Source organism: Carassius gibelio, chromosome A3, assembly GCF_023724105.1.
Source record: "Carassius gibelio isolate Cgi1373 ecotype wild population from Czech Republic chromosome A3, carGib1.2-hapl.c, whole genome shotgun sequence".
NCBI classification, from domain to species: domain Eukaryota; kingdom Metazoa; phylum Chordata; class Actinopteri; order Cypriniformes; family Cyprinidae; genus Carassius; species Carassius gibelio.
In genome coordinates, this window is record NC_068373.1 from 17,099,984 (window position 1) to 17,119,042 (window position 19,059).

General features: G+C 38.6%; 2 protein-coding genes across 3 annotated transcripts in view; one reads left to right on the forward strand and one right to left on the reverse strand.

Annotated features, from left to right (window-relative positions):
- Positions 1-523: 523 nt before the first annotated feature.
- dcaf7 (ddb1 and cul4 associated factor 7) lies at positions 524-4,705 on the forward strand. 2 transcript variants are annotated; one of them, XM_052546750.1, is made up of 7 exons: positions 524-1,053; positions 1,324-1,482; positions 1,914-2,025; positions 2,291-2,409; positions 2,498-2,707; positions 2,803-2,920; positions 3,663-4,705. In XM_052546750.1, the coding sequence occupies exons 1-7, from the start codon at positions 916-918 to the stop codon at positions 3,833-3,835; spliced, it is 1,029 nt and encodes a 342-aa protein (XP_052402710.1). In that variant the 5' UTR covers positions 524-915; the 3' UTR covers positions 3,836-4,705. The 2 variants fall into 2 exon arrangements, with proteins under 2 accessions (XP_052402710.1, XP_052402700.1); XM_052546740.1 differs by having other exon boundaries at positions 539-1,053; positions 2,803-2,919; positions 3,659-4,705.
- Positions 4,706-5,239: 534 nt separating this feature from the next.
- Positions 5,240-19,059, reverse strand: part of kcnh6a (potassium voltage-gated channel, subfamily H (eag-related), member 6a) — a 42,559-nt gene continuing 28,739 nt past the window's right edge. Inside the window, exons 7-16 of the mRNA XM_052546544.1 lie at positions 14,827-15,252; positions 13,558-13,975; positions 12,853-13,052; positions 12,421-12,673; positions 10,674-10,867; positions 10,452-10,548; positions 10,075-10,368; positions 9,012-9,195; positions 8,725-8,923; positions 5,240-6,445 (exon numbers count right to left, since the gene is read on the reverse strand). Of these exons, the coding sequence (XP_052402504.1) occupies positions 6,161-6,445; positions 8,725-8,923; positions 9,012-9,195; positions 10,075-10,368; positions 10,452-10,548; positions 10,674-10,867; positions 12,421-12,673; positions 12,853-13,052; positions 13,558-13,975; positions 14,827-15,252 (2,550 nt within the window). The 3' untranslated portion in view covers positions 5,240-6,160. The remainder of the gene's footprint in view (positions 6,446-8,724; positions 8,924-9,011; positions 9,196-10,074; positions 10,369-10,451; positions 10,549-10,673; positions 10,868-12,420; positions 12,674-12,852; positions 13,053-13,557; positions 13,976-14,826; positions 15,253-19,059) is intronic.

Here is a 19,059-nt window from a genome sequence, read left to right on the forward strand (position 1 = left end):
TACAGTTTTTAATATATTTTAAACATTGGATATTTTGTTGTTTTGTGAAAAAGCATGGTTAATTAATGTCATATAGAGTAATTACAAGAAACAATATTTATTAATACTGAAAACTGTATAAACGCTGATACTCCCTGATGCCAATATAAACAAATACTACATTTCTAACGACTCGGCACAAGCGTTTGAACTTTTTTTTTTCTAGGTTGTTGTTGTTTTGTTTTTCATTAAACAATATTTATTAATGACCCTTGTTTTAAATTTTTTCTTACAATGAATTCTGAAATCTGTTGTTTATCTTACGTTTTCAGGACTTATGTGGCTGATTATTATTATTATTTTTTTTTTTACTACTATTATTTATTTACATATTGAGCCACATTTGATATTTATTGGGTCAAGTGATGATAAAGTAAACTAACGTTAATCAAGTAACGTTAGCAACCTGTTTTTATAACCTGTTTATAACCAGTCTATGGTAGCAACAGAGATCTATAAATAACCTCAGCGCTCAGCACCCATCTCCAATCAAGGACTTTTATTATGAAGCACACGCACATCCTCAGACTAAATGCGCCGTTGAGCGGTCGGGCCTGTTTAGGGCTTCTAAAGTTAGAATTAAAACCGTTGGGACTGACCAAAACATGGGCGTTTAGCGACAGACAGTCTTAATTATTGGATGGTTGTCTGTGAGCTTCACTGAGTAGGTTTTTTGTCGTCGCAGAGCGCCCTCTTCGTTTTCGCGGCCGTTGCGGAGGGGATTGTTATGACATTATTCTCTTTGTCTCGCGCTGCACGAACTCGAGACCGTCTTTCCTGCTGAAAAAGCCCTTTTTTGGCGATCGGTACATATATAGGTATTCTTAACGACCCAATTCTATCTAGTTCTCATCGATCCGCTCGAGGGATTTAAACATGTCGTTGCACGGTAAACGAAAAGAGATCTACAAATACGAGGCGCCATGGACGGTCTATGCCATGAACTGGAGCGTCAGACCAGACAAGCGCTTTCGGCTGGCGCTCGGCAGCTTCGTTGAGGAATACAACAACAAGGTAAACAGCTGTGCGACTTTGTTTCTTGTTCCTCTGCCTGCTGTCAACCTACCATATAAAGAAGTATGCTTAAAAATGTAAAGTAACATGTTAGATGCAGATGAAAAGAGTAATAAGAGTGTTGGTAAAAACACAAATGTGTAACTCTGTAGTGTGGTTCTGTATTATTTGTTATTTGTGGATTATAGTTTGACAGCTGTCAGAAAGTCATCATCTTTATGGATCCAGTAGATGGACATTGTCACATCAGCTGTTTGTTTGTGATGTTAGGTCCAGCTGGTGGGTCTCGAGGAGGAGAGCTCAGAGTTTGTGTGCAGGAACACCTTCGATCATCCGTACCCCACCACCAAGATCATGTGGATCCCTGACACCAAGGGCGTCTATCCGGACCTTCTGGCCACCAGTGGAGACTACCTGCGCATTTGGAGGGTACGTACACTCTCTGGTGCGCATCAGATTGTATTCAACACGAGTTCTTGGTCTCACTATAAAGATTTGTTGGTGCATTCCCCAAAAAATCTAAATGAATCAGTTTTATTAAAACTTAATACCTTAATAAAATGCTTATTAATATGCTGTTCCTCTGATGCGGTTTTCCTTTTACACTCATGTCACTTGTTAAACAATGGCCAAATAGGACTTGGTTGAATCCATCTGTATCTGATTCCTGATGAAATGTCTCTTAACAATGGTTCAAAAGAAGACCAGAAATATGTGTTTTTAAGAAAGTTAATGGGGTAAATTTTGATGTAACTTTAAATGATAGGGACTCTCTAGCTTAAATGCTGTGACAGAACTGTAAACCTGCATATTCAGTAAATATAAATGGAGTAAGTGAACTGGATGTATCTTGTTTTCAGGTGAATGACACAGAGACGCGTCTGGAGTGTCTCCTGAATAATAACAAGAACTCTGATTTCTGTGCACCTCTGACCTCTTTTGACTGGAATGAAGTGGACCCCAATCTTCTGGGTGAGAGCCCATGTAGTCAGCCTGTTTGTGTGGCAGTGTTGGGATTTGTTAACTAAAGCCATTTAAAGCTATTTTGTTAATTTAAATAAAGCTAAAATAAATAAACTAATTTGTTTTAAATGTTGAATAAATAACTGATAATACAAAAAAAAATGCTAAAATAACACCTGTTTGGAAGGAAAATTAATGTTTTATTCATTTGTATGTTTGGCTCTCAAAAGATCATCAGGGTTTCATTCATGTATGTGTATTTTCTGTTTTTCAGGCACTTCTAGCATTGATACCACTTGCACGATCTGGGGTTTAGAGACCGGACAGGTCCTGGGAAGGATCAACCTGGTGTCAGGCCATGTCAAAACACAGCTAATTGCTCATGACAAGGAGGTAGAGAAAAACTCACCATAGTACTTCAGATTTGTGTAGCTTGTAAAGTTCTCTGTAAAAATGTTTTTTTTTTTAAATTGTCTTTCAGGTGTATGACATCGCATTCAGCCGTGCGGGTGGTGGTCGGGATATGTTTGCGTCTGTGGGAGCAGACGGATCCGTGCGCATGTTTGATCTGCGGCACCTGGAGCACAGCACCATCATCTACGAGGACCCTCAACATCACCCGCTGCTGCGCCTGTGCTGGAACAAACAGGACCCCAACTACCTGGCCACTATGGCCATGGATGGCATGGAGGTCTCTCTTTTAGTTCCTTTTACTGTTTTAGCATATCTGTCCTCATCCTTCTTCATGTCCCTCACTTTTGGCTGATATTGTTTTATTTTTGTCAGGTGGTGATTCTGGATGTGCGTGTGCCGTGCACACCAGTGGCTCGTCTTAATAATCATCGTGCCTGTGTGAACGGCATTGCATGGGCGCCCCACTCCTCTTGTCACATATGTACAGCAGGTTAGAAACCAGCCCGGTTAAATACACACACAACAAAAAATGTTTATTTGTGTGTGTGTGTGTGTGTGTGTGTGTGTGTGTGTGTGTGTGTGTGTGTGTATATATATATATATATATATATATATATATATATATATATATATATATATATATATATATATATATATATATATACATATATACATATATACATATATATATACATATATATATATATATATACATATATGTGTATATATAATGTGTATATGTGGGGTCAAAATTGTTTCTTTTGGTTGGGGTGGGGTATAGCTATTAATGCTTTTATGTAGGCAAAATGCATTAAATTGATCAAATTAACTTTGTTCATCAAAGAATCATAAAAAAAATTGTCATATAAATGTTAAGCAGAACTGCTTTCATCAGTAATAGTAATAATAATAAACGATTCTTGAGCAACAAATCAGGATATTAGAATAATTTCTAAAGGATCATGTGACACTTTTCCATTTGTTAAGTTACAACATTAAGTAACATGAGCTAACTAAAAAATACTTCCAAAACATTTGTTAATCTTAGTTCATTAGATCTTAACTTAATGATATTTATCACATGCATGAAATTGTTTATGCATAAAATAGTTTTGGATTCTTGAACGGTCTGATTGTTTGAGTTCTGTTATTAGACTATAACAGCAGTGACAGTGGCGTTTCATACAAGTCTTCTTTACCTGGCCCCCTTTTTCTTTTAAACCCCACTGTAGCGGACGATCACCAGGCTCTGATCTGGGACATCCAGCAGATGCCACGGGCCATCGAGGACCCCATCCTGGCTTACACGGCCGAGGGAGAGATCAATAACGTGCAGTGGGCCTCCACTCAGCCCGACTGGATTGCCATTTGTTACAACAACTGTCTGGAGATCCTGCGGGTGTAGAGCCGAGGCAGAATCACTGGAAGAGAGGCTTTCGTGGAGCAGAGACTAGTTTTCTAAAGTTCCCGAGGTCTGGGGGTTTCAAGTGGGAAACGATATTGAACAGGCCTTTGGGAACAGCAGTCTGAACAATGTGTTTGCAACGTTTGTCTGGGAGAATGAAGCCGTATGTAAGGGTACCTGTGTTTCTGCACAATATATTCTATTTGTCTGTTTTCCTACTTGTTGGTGTCCCAGAGTCCTCATAAGGGGATCTTAAACACAACTGTAATTTGTGTAGGGAGAGATGTGCGGTTATTCTGTTTGACCGGTAAAAAACATTTTTGAAAACTAGGATCATAAAGATGCAAATCTGCCAACATGGACAATGCAAAACTACCATTTTATGAAGATTTAATTGCTAACTTCAAAGATGAATAGTTTTAATGGTTCTGAATTTTAGATCCTGTTTTTTTTTCTTTTCAGGAAGGTGCCATTTTTTTTGTATCCTTGGAAATGGTTAAATACTAGATAATGTGGAGATAAAAAAAATTCTCCATGTTGTTTTTCATTTAAAAAAAAGTTAGTTCCCTTTCAGCATGCTTGTGCTCAGAGTGAAATGTGTACTGTATACAGATATAAATATTATGTACAAGGTAGGACAAAAGCATCACTTTTCCAGAATAACTTCGCATTGCGAGTCATTTGGTTGGTCCATGAAATTCTGTTACGCTAATTTGATGTAGTAGTAACGCCACACTTTACGGTCAAATCAAAAGTGCATTTGCAAGGCTGTGTGGGATCCTGATCCTCACCTCACACTCTTAGATGTAAGTAGTTCTGTGTGTCCAGCCACGATGCTTTTCTATTAATAAACTCTTGTTCTTTCAGAAAGCTTTCTGTGTTCTTTAATCATGGAAAAGCCAGTCCACTAATATTTAGGGATGTGCAATTTATCAGTACAGATATTTTAATTATTTGATTGGTAAGATGTTAAATATTTAACTCTGCATGCTCATTTTCTTTATTTTTGTGTTCCAATGAAATTTGCGATCTAATGCTCCCCACTAAGTTTATATATATATATATATATATATATAATGTATGTGTGTGTGTATATGTATATAACTGTTTAATAACACTGTTAAATGTAAACTTTTGCAAACATAAATGCATGAAAGTGTTTAAGTGTTAGCATCACTCTATGAATGAAAACTATCTGTATTGTATGAAAAACTTTTTTTATTTATATATTAGCTAGTTTTCATTAAGGAGTGATGCTATAAATTAACATTACATTAACATATAAAAATACTTAAATAACAGTGTATAACATAATAATTGTAAGCTTTTTTTATTATTAAAACCATTTTAATATCAGTGCATCCATAGTAAGACAAAAAAATGAAGAAAAAGAGACCACAAATATTGGAATCTTAAAGCCAGTGCAGCATTAGCAGACCTTTATAAATTACATTTCATCTAAAAAAGAATAATATAATTGTGTGCTTTTGGAAACCTTCACAGTCCAATGAAGGATTCCGATCATTTTACATACATTCATCTGCTTACATTGCAGAGGTAAAACAAACTTTACACTGATTTCATCTCAAAAAGTGATTTACAAAAAAACAAACAAAAAAAATCAGTCCTTCAACTTTCTCCAATCAGAATGTCGAGACTGAATAGTTTTCTCTTTCAAATTCAGTGATTATATTTCCAAAAGACCACACTTACGTCTTAACACACAGACACACCACCCATCAGCAGTTAAAATAACCGCTTCAGTGAGAAATATCATTTCATAACCCTGAATTGATGCTTATTTGGTTACTATGAATACAAATATACAAAGCTTAATTTTTGTGCCAGTCACAACATCATTTGATGTAGTAATACAATAAATTTGGGTCAAACACCTAACTTGACACACATAATATATATATATGATGACGTAAGAAGACAAGATGAGGTTTAGTATGTAATGACAAATCTCAGACACACAAAAGTGTATAATGTACATGATGGTGGCAGATGATCATAATCTCTGACTCTTTGACCTTGTCTTTATTGCTCACTGAGCTTCTCTTCATATTCAATAACACAAAAGCTGAGAGGTGTTACCAAATACTCTCGCATCAGAGGAAAAATTCCTGCTCTGAATGAGAAGGGATATGAGACAAAACACCTCCGAGATTCAAAGAAATCTGCAGACACCGCTTTCTCTACTGGACGCACTTTTAACTAATGAGTAACAAAGACATTTTATTGCAGAAGAGCAGTATTGAGCTGTTGGAAAAGAGAAACCATATTTGGGTCTCAGAATGGACAGTAGTCTGTTTTTGGCCTCTAGCTTCCAGGTAAGACTGGATTAGACACGTGCCTCTGGATTTCTGTTGAACCATGCAACGTGCTGGGACTCTCCAGACTGTCTGGGAGCGACGGGAAGCGCAGGCTTCTACACAGCAGTCCCGGGGTCTGTGGATGAGGCTCTCTGGGGGGATTCAGTCCTGTGGGCACAGCCAGCTCTGTCTCTGGGGACATGGACATGGTGTCATTGGAGGCAACTGTTAGATGGATCCCACTGGACAAAGAGTCTGGAGACTTCTCTTTGAAGCTGTCCAAGTCAGGGATCTGTGGATAAAACAGGTCCAGTTCAGTACAGATATGCTCACTACAAAGATTTGTCTAGCCAGCTGATCATGTAAGAACACAGAGATCAGTCTAACTGGCGAGAATCTTACTCGGTGACAATCACTATGTTACCTATGTCAGTAACATTAGTCATGCAATTATAGCTCTTATATACTTCAGCATGGAAATCTAAAACATCCCCAAAAAATAAAATTATTCTCTACAAGACTGAGGTTGTTCAGCAGGGGGGGGGGGGGGGTAATGAAATTTATATAATATTGTGACGAGGGGGGCGGGGCTGAGAGACGTGGGCACGAGGAGTGAGGCCAGGTGTAGTTATTGGAGATGCGCTGCACCTGCGCCCCACCGCTGGTCTCGAGTCCCACGCAGGAGATGGAAGGATATAAAACTGGAGTGACGACCATGAAGGACGAGAGAGGACCAGGCCTGGGCCATATTTTATGTTTTGGTTTTTATTTAGGCGGTTCCCGCCTCCTTCTCCCGGGTTTCGGCACCACTGTAATAATAAAATCTCCATACTCATCGGGAAGAAGGAGGCGGGAACTGGCGCACAATCAAAACGAAACTTTAATAATCACAAAATAAACACAAAACAGCGCACCAGCCCCTCACGGACGACTGGTGCGCATAAACAAAAACCAAAACATAAAATATGGCCCAGGCCTGGTCCTCTCTCGTCCTTCACGGTCGTCGCTCCAGTTTTATATCCTTCCATCTCCTACGTGGGACTCGAGACCAGCGGTGGGGCGCAGGTGTAGCTCATATCCAATCACTACACCTGGCCTCACTCCTCGTGCCCACGTCTCTCGGCCCCGCCTCACTCGTCACAAATATAATATAATATAATATAAGTTATTCATTTTAACCTTTGGGGCGTATAACAGAAAGTTTCTTATCTTAGGTCTTAACTTAAGATGTGATATGTTAAATTAGGATTTTTCAGAAACTCGTATTACACAAGCAAATCTTAACTAGATCTGGGATTCTTATCATATCTTGTAAAATCGTATTTTAACTCTAGTTAGGAAATGTTATAGGGGTCATTGGATGCTAAATTCACTTTTACAAGCATTTTACAGTTCCACTTACAGCAGAAGTGAGTATAAGGTTTTTTTTATGAATCTTTGCTGCCATCGAGTTAGCAAGTTTCACGGCTATTTATCATACATACTGGTTGTGATTCAGTGGAGCAGTTGAGTCAAACAAACAGGATACTGATCCATCTTTCAACAGCAAGCATTTTGTGAATCCTGCATCGAACTTGACTTGTTTGTGGGTGGGGTTCATTTTCAAATAATAATAAATGTAATTCCATTGTTGGACAGTGCAGTTGTAAGCGTTTTTTCCATTAGCTTTCAAATACTTTTGAAGTTAGGACAGCTCTGGGGTTGTCTTAAGGACAGTTTTTTTGGATTTTTCAAGTTAGGAGGTTTCTGTCTGTAGTTAAGATAACGCCCTTCGGAGTGCTGTTCTGTAATAGCTTTTGTCCTAAATGTGGTCCTAACTAAAATGACCATGGCTACCAAACAGACAAGATAAGATTTTAAATTTAGGATCTTTCTGTAATACACCCCCAGAGGTTTATAAATCTAACATATCTCTAATAGTGTATTCATAATCACTGTATTCTAGGGGTGCTCCGATCACGATCGGCCGATCGTTATGCGCATCTCGTCAGTAAAGCCGGTTTTCTAATCAGCGGTTAATTCCATCAGGTGCGTGATTTCACATAGAGCAGCTGTTACTACACAGAGCCGTTGTTAACTGAGAAGATGGGCCAATAAACGCTGAAAATTAACGTGATTTGCGCATCTTCTCTATTAACAACGACTCTGTGTAGTAACAGCTGCTCTATGTGAAATCACGCACCTGATGGAATTAACCGCTGATTAGAAAACCGGCTTTACTGACGAGATGCGCATAACGATCGGCCGATCGTGATCGGAGCACCCCTACTGTATTCATAATAATTTATTTCAGCTTTAGAAGGATTTAAATGCTTCTTTAAATTTGGAAAAACATCGTGTTTATAGTAACAACTGTCTTAGCCTGCTTAGTTCCCTTTGAAAAAGTACTGTCATATATTTGTACATGAATAAGTCAGTATTCATCTTAATTTTTACATAAGTGGTCTGTTTTCGACTCCTCATATTTCTTCTGGTATTACACATCTACTGTTCATCTGTGTAATGTGTGGTTTACAAACCCACGTGGAATTATCACACCCTTCTTCTTTAATTGCAAACATGACGACCTACCTTACCAGGTGATGAACTGCCATTGATCTGTAAAGATGGCACAGTGCTGTGCGTTGGTGTGGTGTACAGGCTGGTAGGATGAGTGTGGTGGGCCAGTGTTTCAGGGGAAACAGCGCTGTAGGCAGGGGGCACAGGTACCACCTGCCTCTGCAGCAACTGCAGGATCACATTTATATCAGATGTTATCCTGGTCTCCAGTCTTTAAAGAGAGAAAGAGAGTAGAGTTATAAAGCAAATGCAGACTTTGCACTATTAAAAGCTTGCTTTTTTCCCTCTGGATATCAGACCTGTTGAGTTGCGACTGCAGCAGCTCCAGACGTGCTTGCAGTTGAGTCGGTCTGTCCTCAACACAGGGGCTGTGATGGTGGTAGCAGGCCTGCACTGCAGAGGAACGTCTCTGACCCTCTGAGTACTCACTGGCCCTGTTGTCAGGCAAATAGCTGTACAACCCCGAAACGTTCAGAGGAGTCGCTGTATGGATGGAGAAGGAGTGGAAAGATCCAGAGGAACAGAAAGATACAGAATAATCGACAGCTTAAAGATGGAGGAGACTAAATGATTCTAAAATATCACATACATGCAGATAAAAAACTAAATAGTAGCTGACACCAATATGCATACTTCCCCCGATTACAGAATATACATACTGGCTGGCTATACTTTTAAGTTGGCATGAAGTTCAAATTTATCCTGTCGATGTTCTAAATGCATGTCACATCTTTATTTTTAAATGTTTATATGAATAAACATTTTTAACATTGCAATTTTTAATCAAAAATGTTATGACTTTATCTTTCTGGTGAATTGAGAGACTCTTCTTTGGTGATGTATATGCCAAACTTTTCCAGTCATTTCTGCTTCAGTTGCACTTGAAATGAACACTTGTGGCAGTGAAGCACCAATAATCTGTATATGTTATGATTAAGGGGCAAATTGTCAATTAATGATGGTCAAATTTTCATTTTCGCATGGTTCCTTGCACAATACTGTGATATCAGCTCCAAAAACTTATAGCGCATGATTTGTAAAACATTGTAACATTTGCACTGCTTACCTAGCTCAATATATATGGCTTTTCTGACATAATAAAACAATTTCTCAGTAGCGCACCTGGCACAATGCTGCAATTGTGATGCAGAGTGTTTGTGTTTGGGTTAGAAAACTACATACTTTTTTAGCAGCACTCACTGGACAATTCACTTTTAGTCTGTTGCAAAACTTCCACACAAAAAAAAAATTAACCTTTTTTTTTGCAAAAAGGTCCCCACAAGCACATATTTTTCAGGAATTTGCGCTGATATAATGTTCAGAGGACTATGATTCAGGAAGCACCAAACCTAATCCTGCTACCTGTGTATGGCTGTGTCCCTCCCAGTGGTCCTCCAGTGGCAGAAGCTGTGCTGTTGCTGGGTGGCATGAGGCTGACTACAGAAGGGGAGTATTCTTGCATCTCTGTCCCTGGTGAGTACATTTCCCCTCGGCCAGAAACCAGGGGCTTCATGTCCTCCTCACTGGACAAGGAATCAGCACTGGCATTGCTACATAACTCATCCCAGTGTGAGAGCGGTATTGCTCCCCGGTGGTTCCCCACAGGCGAACAGGACTGGACTGGGTATGTGTCTATCCCATCTCGGTCCATCCCATCTGAGTGATGCAAGAGAGAAGAGAGAGATTGCTGCAGCGAAATCTTTTTTTGTGGTTCTCCTGGACTAGATGGGCACTCTTACCAGGTCGATTCCGCTGTAAGGGTTTCCTCCGATGTCTGGGTCGACGGTACCCACAGTCTGAGTCCTCGCTTGGGGTTGGATGCATGTTTCTGTCTGCCTGATACACATTCAAGCTTCAGTAACTCACATAATTACACATGCTGAAACGCATTTAATAACTTGTTAGTGTCCAAAACACACAATGATTTCCTTCCGTATTGTGTGTGAGTTTGAGTGGCTTACATCTCGAAGGTTGAATGTGATCTCCAGGTTACTCCAGAAGCAGTCGGTGAAATCGGGGTACATGTCCAACACTTCCAGCAGGTCGTCTCTGATGATCTTGTGCAGGTCACAGTATGTCAGAGCCCTCACGTCCGCGCTTGATTTCCCCGGCCTGGCATATAGACTGATGGGCTCTCCAAAAATATCATTTTTACCTTCAGTGGAAAGAGAGGCTGGAGTTATAAGAGAAATATAGAGGTATAGAAAGAATAGCATTACATTTGGGTGCCAAATGGGCTTCATATAAAAAGAGTTCAACCACTAAGAGTCACTATAAAGCTGCACTTTAGTCTGGCTACTGTATGTTGGGACCATACACTGCTGACATGATGGACCACCCTAGAAAACAATCATGAGCAGCGGCATGAACTTCAGAAATAATCCTCTATGATCAAAACCTTTCAGTCCTGAATATTCATCTCCAGTCACTGTTTTAACTTTTTACAAGGTATTGTGTTTGTTCATCTGACTGTAATATGTTCTAGCGGGGTGTAGAGGAGCCAATATCTTTTTCTGTATCTGTATCGTTAACAATCGTAAAATTATTTGTATTCGTATCTATGAAACCGAAAGTGGGCGGGGCTTTACACAGGAAGTTCTTTCAATTACTTGAGAAAACTGTAAACCACTATGTCTATGATTTTACAGACTATCTTTTTTCTTCATAGTTATTCATAGTATTAACTGATACATTTTTTTTTATTATATTTTTTTAACATCCTTCCTTCATTCATTCATCATATCATACAAGATTAAGTATAAAATTGTAGGAAATTTTGATTTACTCTTGCCAAGCTCTGATTTCTGAGAGATGCACAGAGAGGCAACAGCAACATGGCTATTTAGTTTTTGCTCATTTCATTCAAGTCAATTCAAGTCAAGTCTGCTTTATTCATGTTTACACTCATTATTGCGTAGTGATTTTACAGCTTATGTATAATATCATGCTTTCCCCTGGATCATGTGTTATCCAGCAAACACAAGAAGTGTCTGTGTCAGCTGAATATTATTCAGCATAATTAATTGTTATTCATTTTGAAGCCATTATTCAAATAAGGTATTCTGCTTCAGGCACACCCCTAATATGTACACTACAATTCCAAAGATTAGAGTCAGTACATTTTTGAAAGAAATGATTAATACTTTTACTCAGTAAGGATGCATTAATTGAACAAAAGTGACAGTGAAGACCTTTAAAATGACAATTCTGTATTTTCTAAATGCCGTTCTTTTGAAATTGAAATTTCTATTCTTCAGTGAATCCTGTATATATGTATATATTAGGCAGCACAACATTGATAACAATAAGAAATACGTTGTGAGCAGAAAATCTGTATATTAAAACAATTTCTGAATAATCATGTAATACAAATAATTTACATTTCATAAACTACATTTTAAAAGTAATTTTCTATTAAAACAATGTGTAACCATATTACTGATTTTACTGTATATTTTGTCAAATAAATGCAGCCTTGTTGAGCATAAGAAACTTCTTTCATATATAAATAACAGAGAGTAAAAAACAAGATGCAGTTTTCTGAGCAAAACAATAATTGTATCAAGCTCAAACCACAAATAAATCTCTCTGCATTTGCTTATGTTAGGGCAGCAAGTTTTAATTTTCAAGCTGAAGTGGGTTGAAATAAATGAAAGGTGGGGAAAAAATAAAAAAATAAAATAAAACAGAACTAGAAAGTATTCAAACCTAAAATGGCCACGACCACATCCTCTCTGACGATCTCTATGGAGCCGCGGGAGATGAAATACAATGCGGTCAACACATCTCCACTGTGCACAAGAGTGTCTCCGGGTGGGGCATGGGTGGTCTTAAAACGCATGGCCAGAGCCCGCAGACAGCCTTTGCTCGCCCCCCGGAATGCTTTACAGTTCTGCAGCAGACTGCGGTTCAAATGCAGACAGATGTCAGCCTGCAGACACTCCGGAAAACCCTTCAAAACCTGGAGCACGACACAGTAGAAAAAGACAACATTATGCAACATTTTGGTATCTTTATAACACATATGGAGGTCCAGAAGCCCTCTCACTTTACTTTGAACATTATACAGGGCACTGTATAAAAGTATATTCATGTAATACTTCAGGTATTGAATTTTGTGTGTGTGTGTTTGTAACTCACAGCGTTCATGTCAATGCCATTAGTGTAGGACCAGGCGTGCTGGAAGTACTCTTCTAGTCGTTGCCGAAGGCCTCCTGGGATCTGATGGAACCTGATGAACTCTTTCACACGCAGCATCTGAGTGTGATAGCGAGCTGTGCCTGAATACAACCTCTGAATTATAGCTGACACATTGCCAAAGATACTGGCATACATCAGGGCTGGAAAAGAAGAAGAGCAAAGATTATCATCAGCCAAAAGCATGGTGCAAACAAAAGATTTCTGTTCAAATTAAATTGATTTAAAATGTCTACTCTCATTTAAAAGATCTGCAGGATTTTTTATGCCAAAGCTTATTTTTCACTCCAGACTTCACGATCACATAATACTTCAGAAATTGGTCCAATATGCTCAGGAAACATTTCTTATCAATGTCGAAATAAAAGTTGCTTGATATTTTGCAGAAACAGTGATACATTTTTCATTGTTTGTCAATATCAGCGGAGAAAACGAAATAAATTTTTATTTAATTAAAATGAAATTAATAATGATTTTTCACTGAAAATAAGCCAATCTTTCAATCCAATTTGCAATCAAAACAATCTTACTGACCCCAAACCTTTGTATGGTTATGTATATTAATGTTTAAGTCGTTGAAGTCGTTGAAGTTCCTAATGAAGCCTTAGTTGTCATGCCTAAGATAGATGATAAATGTAGTGCACTTACAGCCAATGAGCATGACACAAATGGAAAAAATCTTCTCAGGGTTGGTGTTAGGAGAGACGTTTCCAAATCCCACACTGGTCAAACTACTGAAGGTGAAGTACAGTGCAGTTACATATTTATCCTTAATGGAGGGGCCGGAGAAGGAATCGCTGTCATTGTACTGTTTGCCGATCTGGTCAGCCAGGTTGTCCAGCCAGCCGATCTTCATGCCTCCAATACGGGCAGAGCTGGTGCGCTCCACGTTGCCAATGGCGTACCAGATGCATGCCAGCCAGTGAGCGATGAGGGCAAAGGTGCACATGAGGAGGAAGAGCACTGCCGCGCCGTACTCAGAGTAACGGTCCAGTTTCCTCGCTACTCGCACCAATCTCAGCAGCCGCGCAGTCTTCAGAAGACCAATCAGAGTCGTGGTTTGAGGCTGGAAGGACGGGTTTAAAAGGATCAATTAGTTTGCAGAATCACTCTTATTTTTATTTAGTCTGCATGATTGCGACAGAATGATATTTATGATCTCTTTTCTTCCATAACACACAAAAGGGAACCATTGAGCACCATTAAGACTATTAAAAAAGTCAAGCTGAATAAATCATGACAGAATTTTCATTAATGGGTGAGCTATCCCTTTAAGAAGATTAAAATCATAAAGGTCACAAATCAGATGGACCACTTTAAAGATACTTTCATAGTGCTTTTTTGTCATTTTTCTTAACTTTCTTTCAAAAAATAGTGATTAGCATTTAGTTATTTACAATTTCTCCTTGTGTTTCACCGAAAAAAGAAAGTCATACAGGTTTGAAACTAAACAAGGCTCACTAAATAACAAGTCCTGGTTAGTCCTTAAAACACCCTTGCCATATATTAAGACTTATGTACTATATAAAAGAAAAATAAATGACTATAATCAGATTCTGGTTTTCATGTGCTAAAATGGCAGATTTCAAATCACATACTGTACTTCTGAGGGTCGTTACTGTAATCGTTAAGCAGTAAGAACCGTTATAAGATAATATGTTCCATACAGTCCAACCCGATTTTGACCTTCACCTTTACTGTACACATCATCAGTATAGCAGTATCTACAGGTCAATAGCACATTCAGAATAACAAACAATCAACATGATCACACTGCGATCGATATTCTAGATCATTCACTGATTACTCAGAGAAGTTCTTCTGAAATCAGAAAGTTTAACAAGTGTACGCTCTTCTAGCTGTGCATTTAAAATATAGGATTGATTACTATAGCACCTAGCATGTCACAGCCCTCACCTCATCTGAACCTGATCTGAAAATGAGCAGGTCGAAGGGAACAGCAGCCACAATGTCTATGAGGAACCAGCCCTTGAAGTAGTGCTGAGCGATGCGAGTGGGATTGCTGACCACCTCGTCGTTGTGGTTCACATAAGTAGTCCTGAAATTGATGAGGATGTCGATTATGAACATGACATCCACCACCAGGTCCACCACGTTGAGGGGGTTGCAGGTGTAGCCGCAGGTGCGCCTCCTCTCGTCCTCCTGCTCGTTGAGGAGGAACGCCGCAGAGTAGGGCGTGAAGACGGCCGTGTAGAGCACCAGGAGCAGGATGATCCAGTCCCATACTGCCTTGAACGGGCTGTAGTGGAGGATGGTCCACTTGTGGACGCGTGGAGCTTGAAGCTTGTACTCAGGAAGCACATCTGCCCCAAGTGACAGTACCTGGGGAGAGAATGAAAGAGAGAGGTTAACAAACAACATTATCAGAAGATGTCAATGTGTGTGTTTTTATTACATTTCACTGGATGCAAATGGTCAAGGTTAGCATGGACAGTTCGCTGGCAGATATTATAACTGCACCATCTGATTGTTACAACATTAACAAGATTGTTACTATTGTTCACAAGAACTAAATGAAAAACTAAAAAAAAAAGTTTTGAAATAAAGCTGAAATAATGTTACAATAATAGATAAAAAAAAATGCTGCTGAAGTTTAAGAACTGAAATTGAATAAAAGTTTAATAGTAATATATATATATATATATATATATATATATATATATATATATATATATATATATATATATATATATATATAAAAGACAAAATCACATAACATAACATAATATTAAAATAATATATTTTGTCTGGCTGATTTTAATTTAAGGGGTTCTTAAACCCATGAAATTCACTAGTTCACGCTTACATATAATTAGCTGAGGTATGGTATGCGTATTTGGCGTGCTGTCCAGGGAAGGGCTCCGAGCTCGGGAATGGCCCGAACCTAGAGTACCCCCCCTTCCCCGTCTATTTATAAAGTGAACTTGAAGTGAGGAGATGGGGTGGAGGAGGGATGCTGATAAACCGTCAATGGATAGAGGTAAGTCAGCGATATTTATACTATGGGATTGATTACTTGATTATGTTCCACCTGTGTTGATTACGCTAAGTATCTGACACGCTCCTCCCGAATCTTATTAATAAATCACATTTAGTGACAATAGCTACATTCCAATTCACCAGTTGTTATATACATTTTGGGATATTGCCCTAAAAAAACAATGGACTGAAGTGCCAAGATGAGCATAAAAAAACGTATGTGATACATTTTTGTCCAATAAAAAGACATATGTATAAACTACAAAGGAAACACATTTAAGGAATACATTTCTCGAAAACAGTCATGTGACTTTGCCTCAACAGATCTTTTGATTGGATAAGTGAACTGACAAGTGCACCAATCTCATAATGACAAATGAATTTTTAAATGCCTGCACCAAAGTCCATAAGATCACCTCCCCTAACTGTCTCATACGACTGTGTTCTGAGGTGCAAGTGAGTCATTTATTATGCAGGGAAAAAAGAAACTTTTGAGTACTTTTGACCAGTTTCACAGGTATTGACTATTTTATCTGTTAAACACATAGGATGGAAACAGTGCTTTATTCACAAATGTTTTATTCAACGCTCGTAGTAATTTTGCACATTTGTGCAGTGTTGTGGAACCAGAATGATTCAGCACAACTATCCAGCCCCCAAAACAAATTCAATTATACAAACAAACATGCCCACTACAAGGTGAAATCTATGAGTGACAGTATAAAATGTCAGAAGATACCTCAATAGACCCAAACAAACATACACAATGCACACTAGATGATATCTTGATGGCATTTTAAAGAACCAGACATTTCACTCAATGCTCTGAACTGTAGAGTTGCTCTGAACTAAGATGAGATGTAATGTCACTGTGAGAAATGCAGATATCTGCTCATCTTTCATGCTTTGCTCTTCTATGTTTAAGTGTCCTCTTGCTCTTGACATGTGCCATTATTAAACAGAAGGACACCAGCCACGTCCTACAGACCAGATCAAATCTTAAAGGGCATGGACTGAAGAAACGCGCCACAGGGGGTCTGTCTCTGTTGATCGACCACACTGCTTCAAGTGGTGCAAAATGTCATTCTATAGGAAAAATGACTAAGATATAAACAGGAAAAAAAATCAAACCTTGAAGTCTTGATTATGTTATTATTTATTCTCCCTCAAGATGTCCCAAACCTGTATGATATTCTTTCATTCATAATCACAAAAAAAGAATGATCTAAACACACAACAAATATAACTGTAGAACATATGAGGAAAGAATTTAATGTGCACTATACAACTTTTGGGGTTCTAGCGGTTAATAAACAATAATGCATGCATCCAGTGCAAGAACACTGTAGTCGGAGCTACTTCTCTCAGTTCTCAATCTTTGTAAAATTGTAACAAATAAAAGTATAGTGTACCTGTAAATCATTTTTTTTCAGTTAACATGGCACAAGGTTTGACAACATGATGTTTGGCTAAAAGACACTCAAAAAACAATTCACAGTTATTACGAATTCACACACTCTCAGACATTAAGAGCTAGATTTTATATTGTGTTCATCCATACTTATGCCTCCACTGTCACGTCACTCCAGCTTTCTATTATCTCCCTCTACTCTGATCAAAGATCAATCACTGGCCATGGCTCTTAAAAACAATGGATTCAAATTGTTTTTGTTTTTTTAAAGCAAAGCCATAGAAGAACAATTTTGGGTCCACAAAAGTACCTTTCAGAAAACAGTTCTTAAAAACGAATCTGTATTCTACTATACTGAACCTTTTGGTCAATGGACCGATTCCATGAATGTTGAAGTTTCTTCATGAACCAAAGAACCTTTATTTTTAAAAGAAAGAAAGAAAGAAAAACTTCACTGTACCATTTGTCTAATAAAGAGACAAAAGCCCCCAAAATAAAATAAATGACCAAATAAACGGAACCAAAATAAAAGGGAAGCACATACTGTATTATGCAACAAGTATTTTTTAAGTCAGTAAGTATGCAGCAAGCAAGCAGTGGGCTATACAGTATTGTTCAAAATAATAGCAGTACAATGTGACTAACCAGAATAATCAAGGTTTTTCGTATATTTTTTTATTGCTACGTGGCAAACAAGTTACCAGTAGGTTCAGTAGATTCTCAGAAAACAAATGAGACCCAGCATTCATGATATGCACGCTCTTAAGGCTGTGCAATTGGGCAATTAGTTGAATTAGTTGAAAGGGGTGTGTTCAAAAAAATAGCAGTGTGGCATTCAATCACTGAGGTCATCAATTTTGTGAAGAAACAGGTGTGAATCAGGTGGCCCCTATTTAAGGATGAAGCCAACACTTGTTGAACATGCATTTGAAAGCTGAGGAAAATGGGTCGTTCAAGACATTGTTCAGAAGAACAGCGTACTTTGATTAAAAAGTTGATTAGAGAGGGGAAAACCTATAAAGAGGTGCAAAAAATGATAGGCTGTTCAGCTAAAATGATCTCCAATGCCTTAAAATGGAGAGCAAAACCAGAGAGATGTGGAAGAAAACGGAAGACAACCATCAAAATGGATAGAAGAATAACCAGAATGGCAAAGGCTCAGCCAATGATCACCTCCAGGATGATCAAAGACAGTCTGGAGTTACCTGTAAGTACTGTGACAGTTAGAAGACGTCTGTGTGAAGCTAATCTATTTTCAAGAATCCCCCGCAAAGTCCCTCTGTTAAAAAAAAGGCATGTGCAGAAGAGGTTACAATTTGCCAAAGAACACATCAACTGGCCTAAAGAGAAATGGAGGAACATTTTGTGGACTGATGAGAGTAAAATTGTTCTTTTTGGGTCCAAGGGCCACAGGCAGTTTGTGAGACGACCCCCAAACTCTGAATTCAAGCCACAGTACACAGTGAAGACAGTGAAGCATGGAGGTGCAAGCATCATGATATGGGCATGTTTCTCCTACTATGGTGTTGGGCCTATTTATCGCATACCAGGGATCATGGATCAGTTTGCATATGTTAAAATACTTGAAGAGGTCATGTTGCCCTATGCTGAAGAGGACATGCCCTTGAAATGGTTGTTTCAACAAGACAATGACCCAAAACACACTAGTAAACGGGCAAAGTCTTGGTTCCAAACCAACAAAATTAATGTTATGGAGTGGCCAGCCCAATCTCCAGACC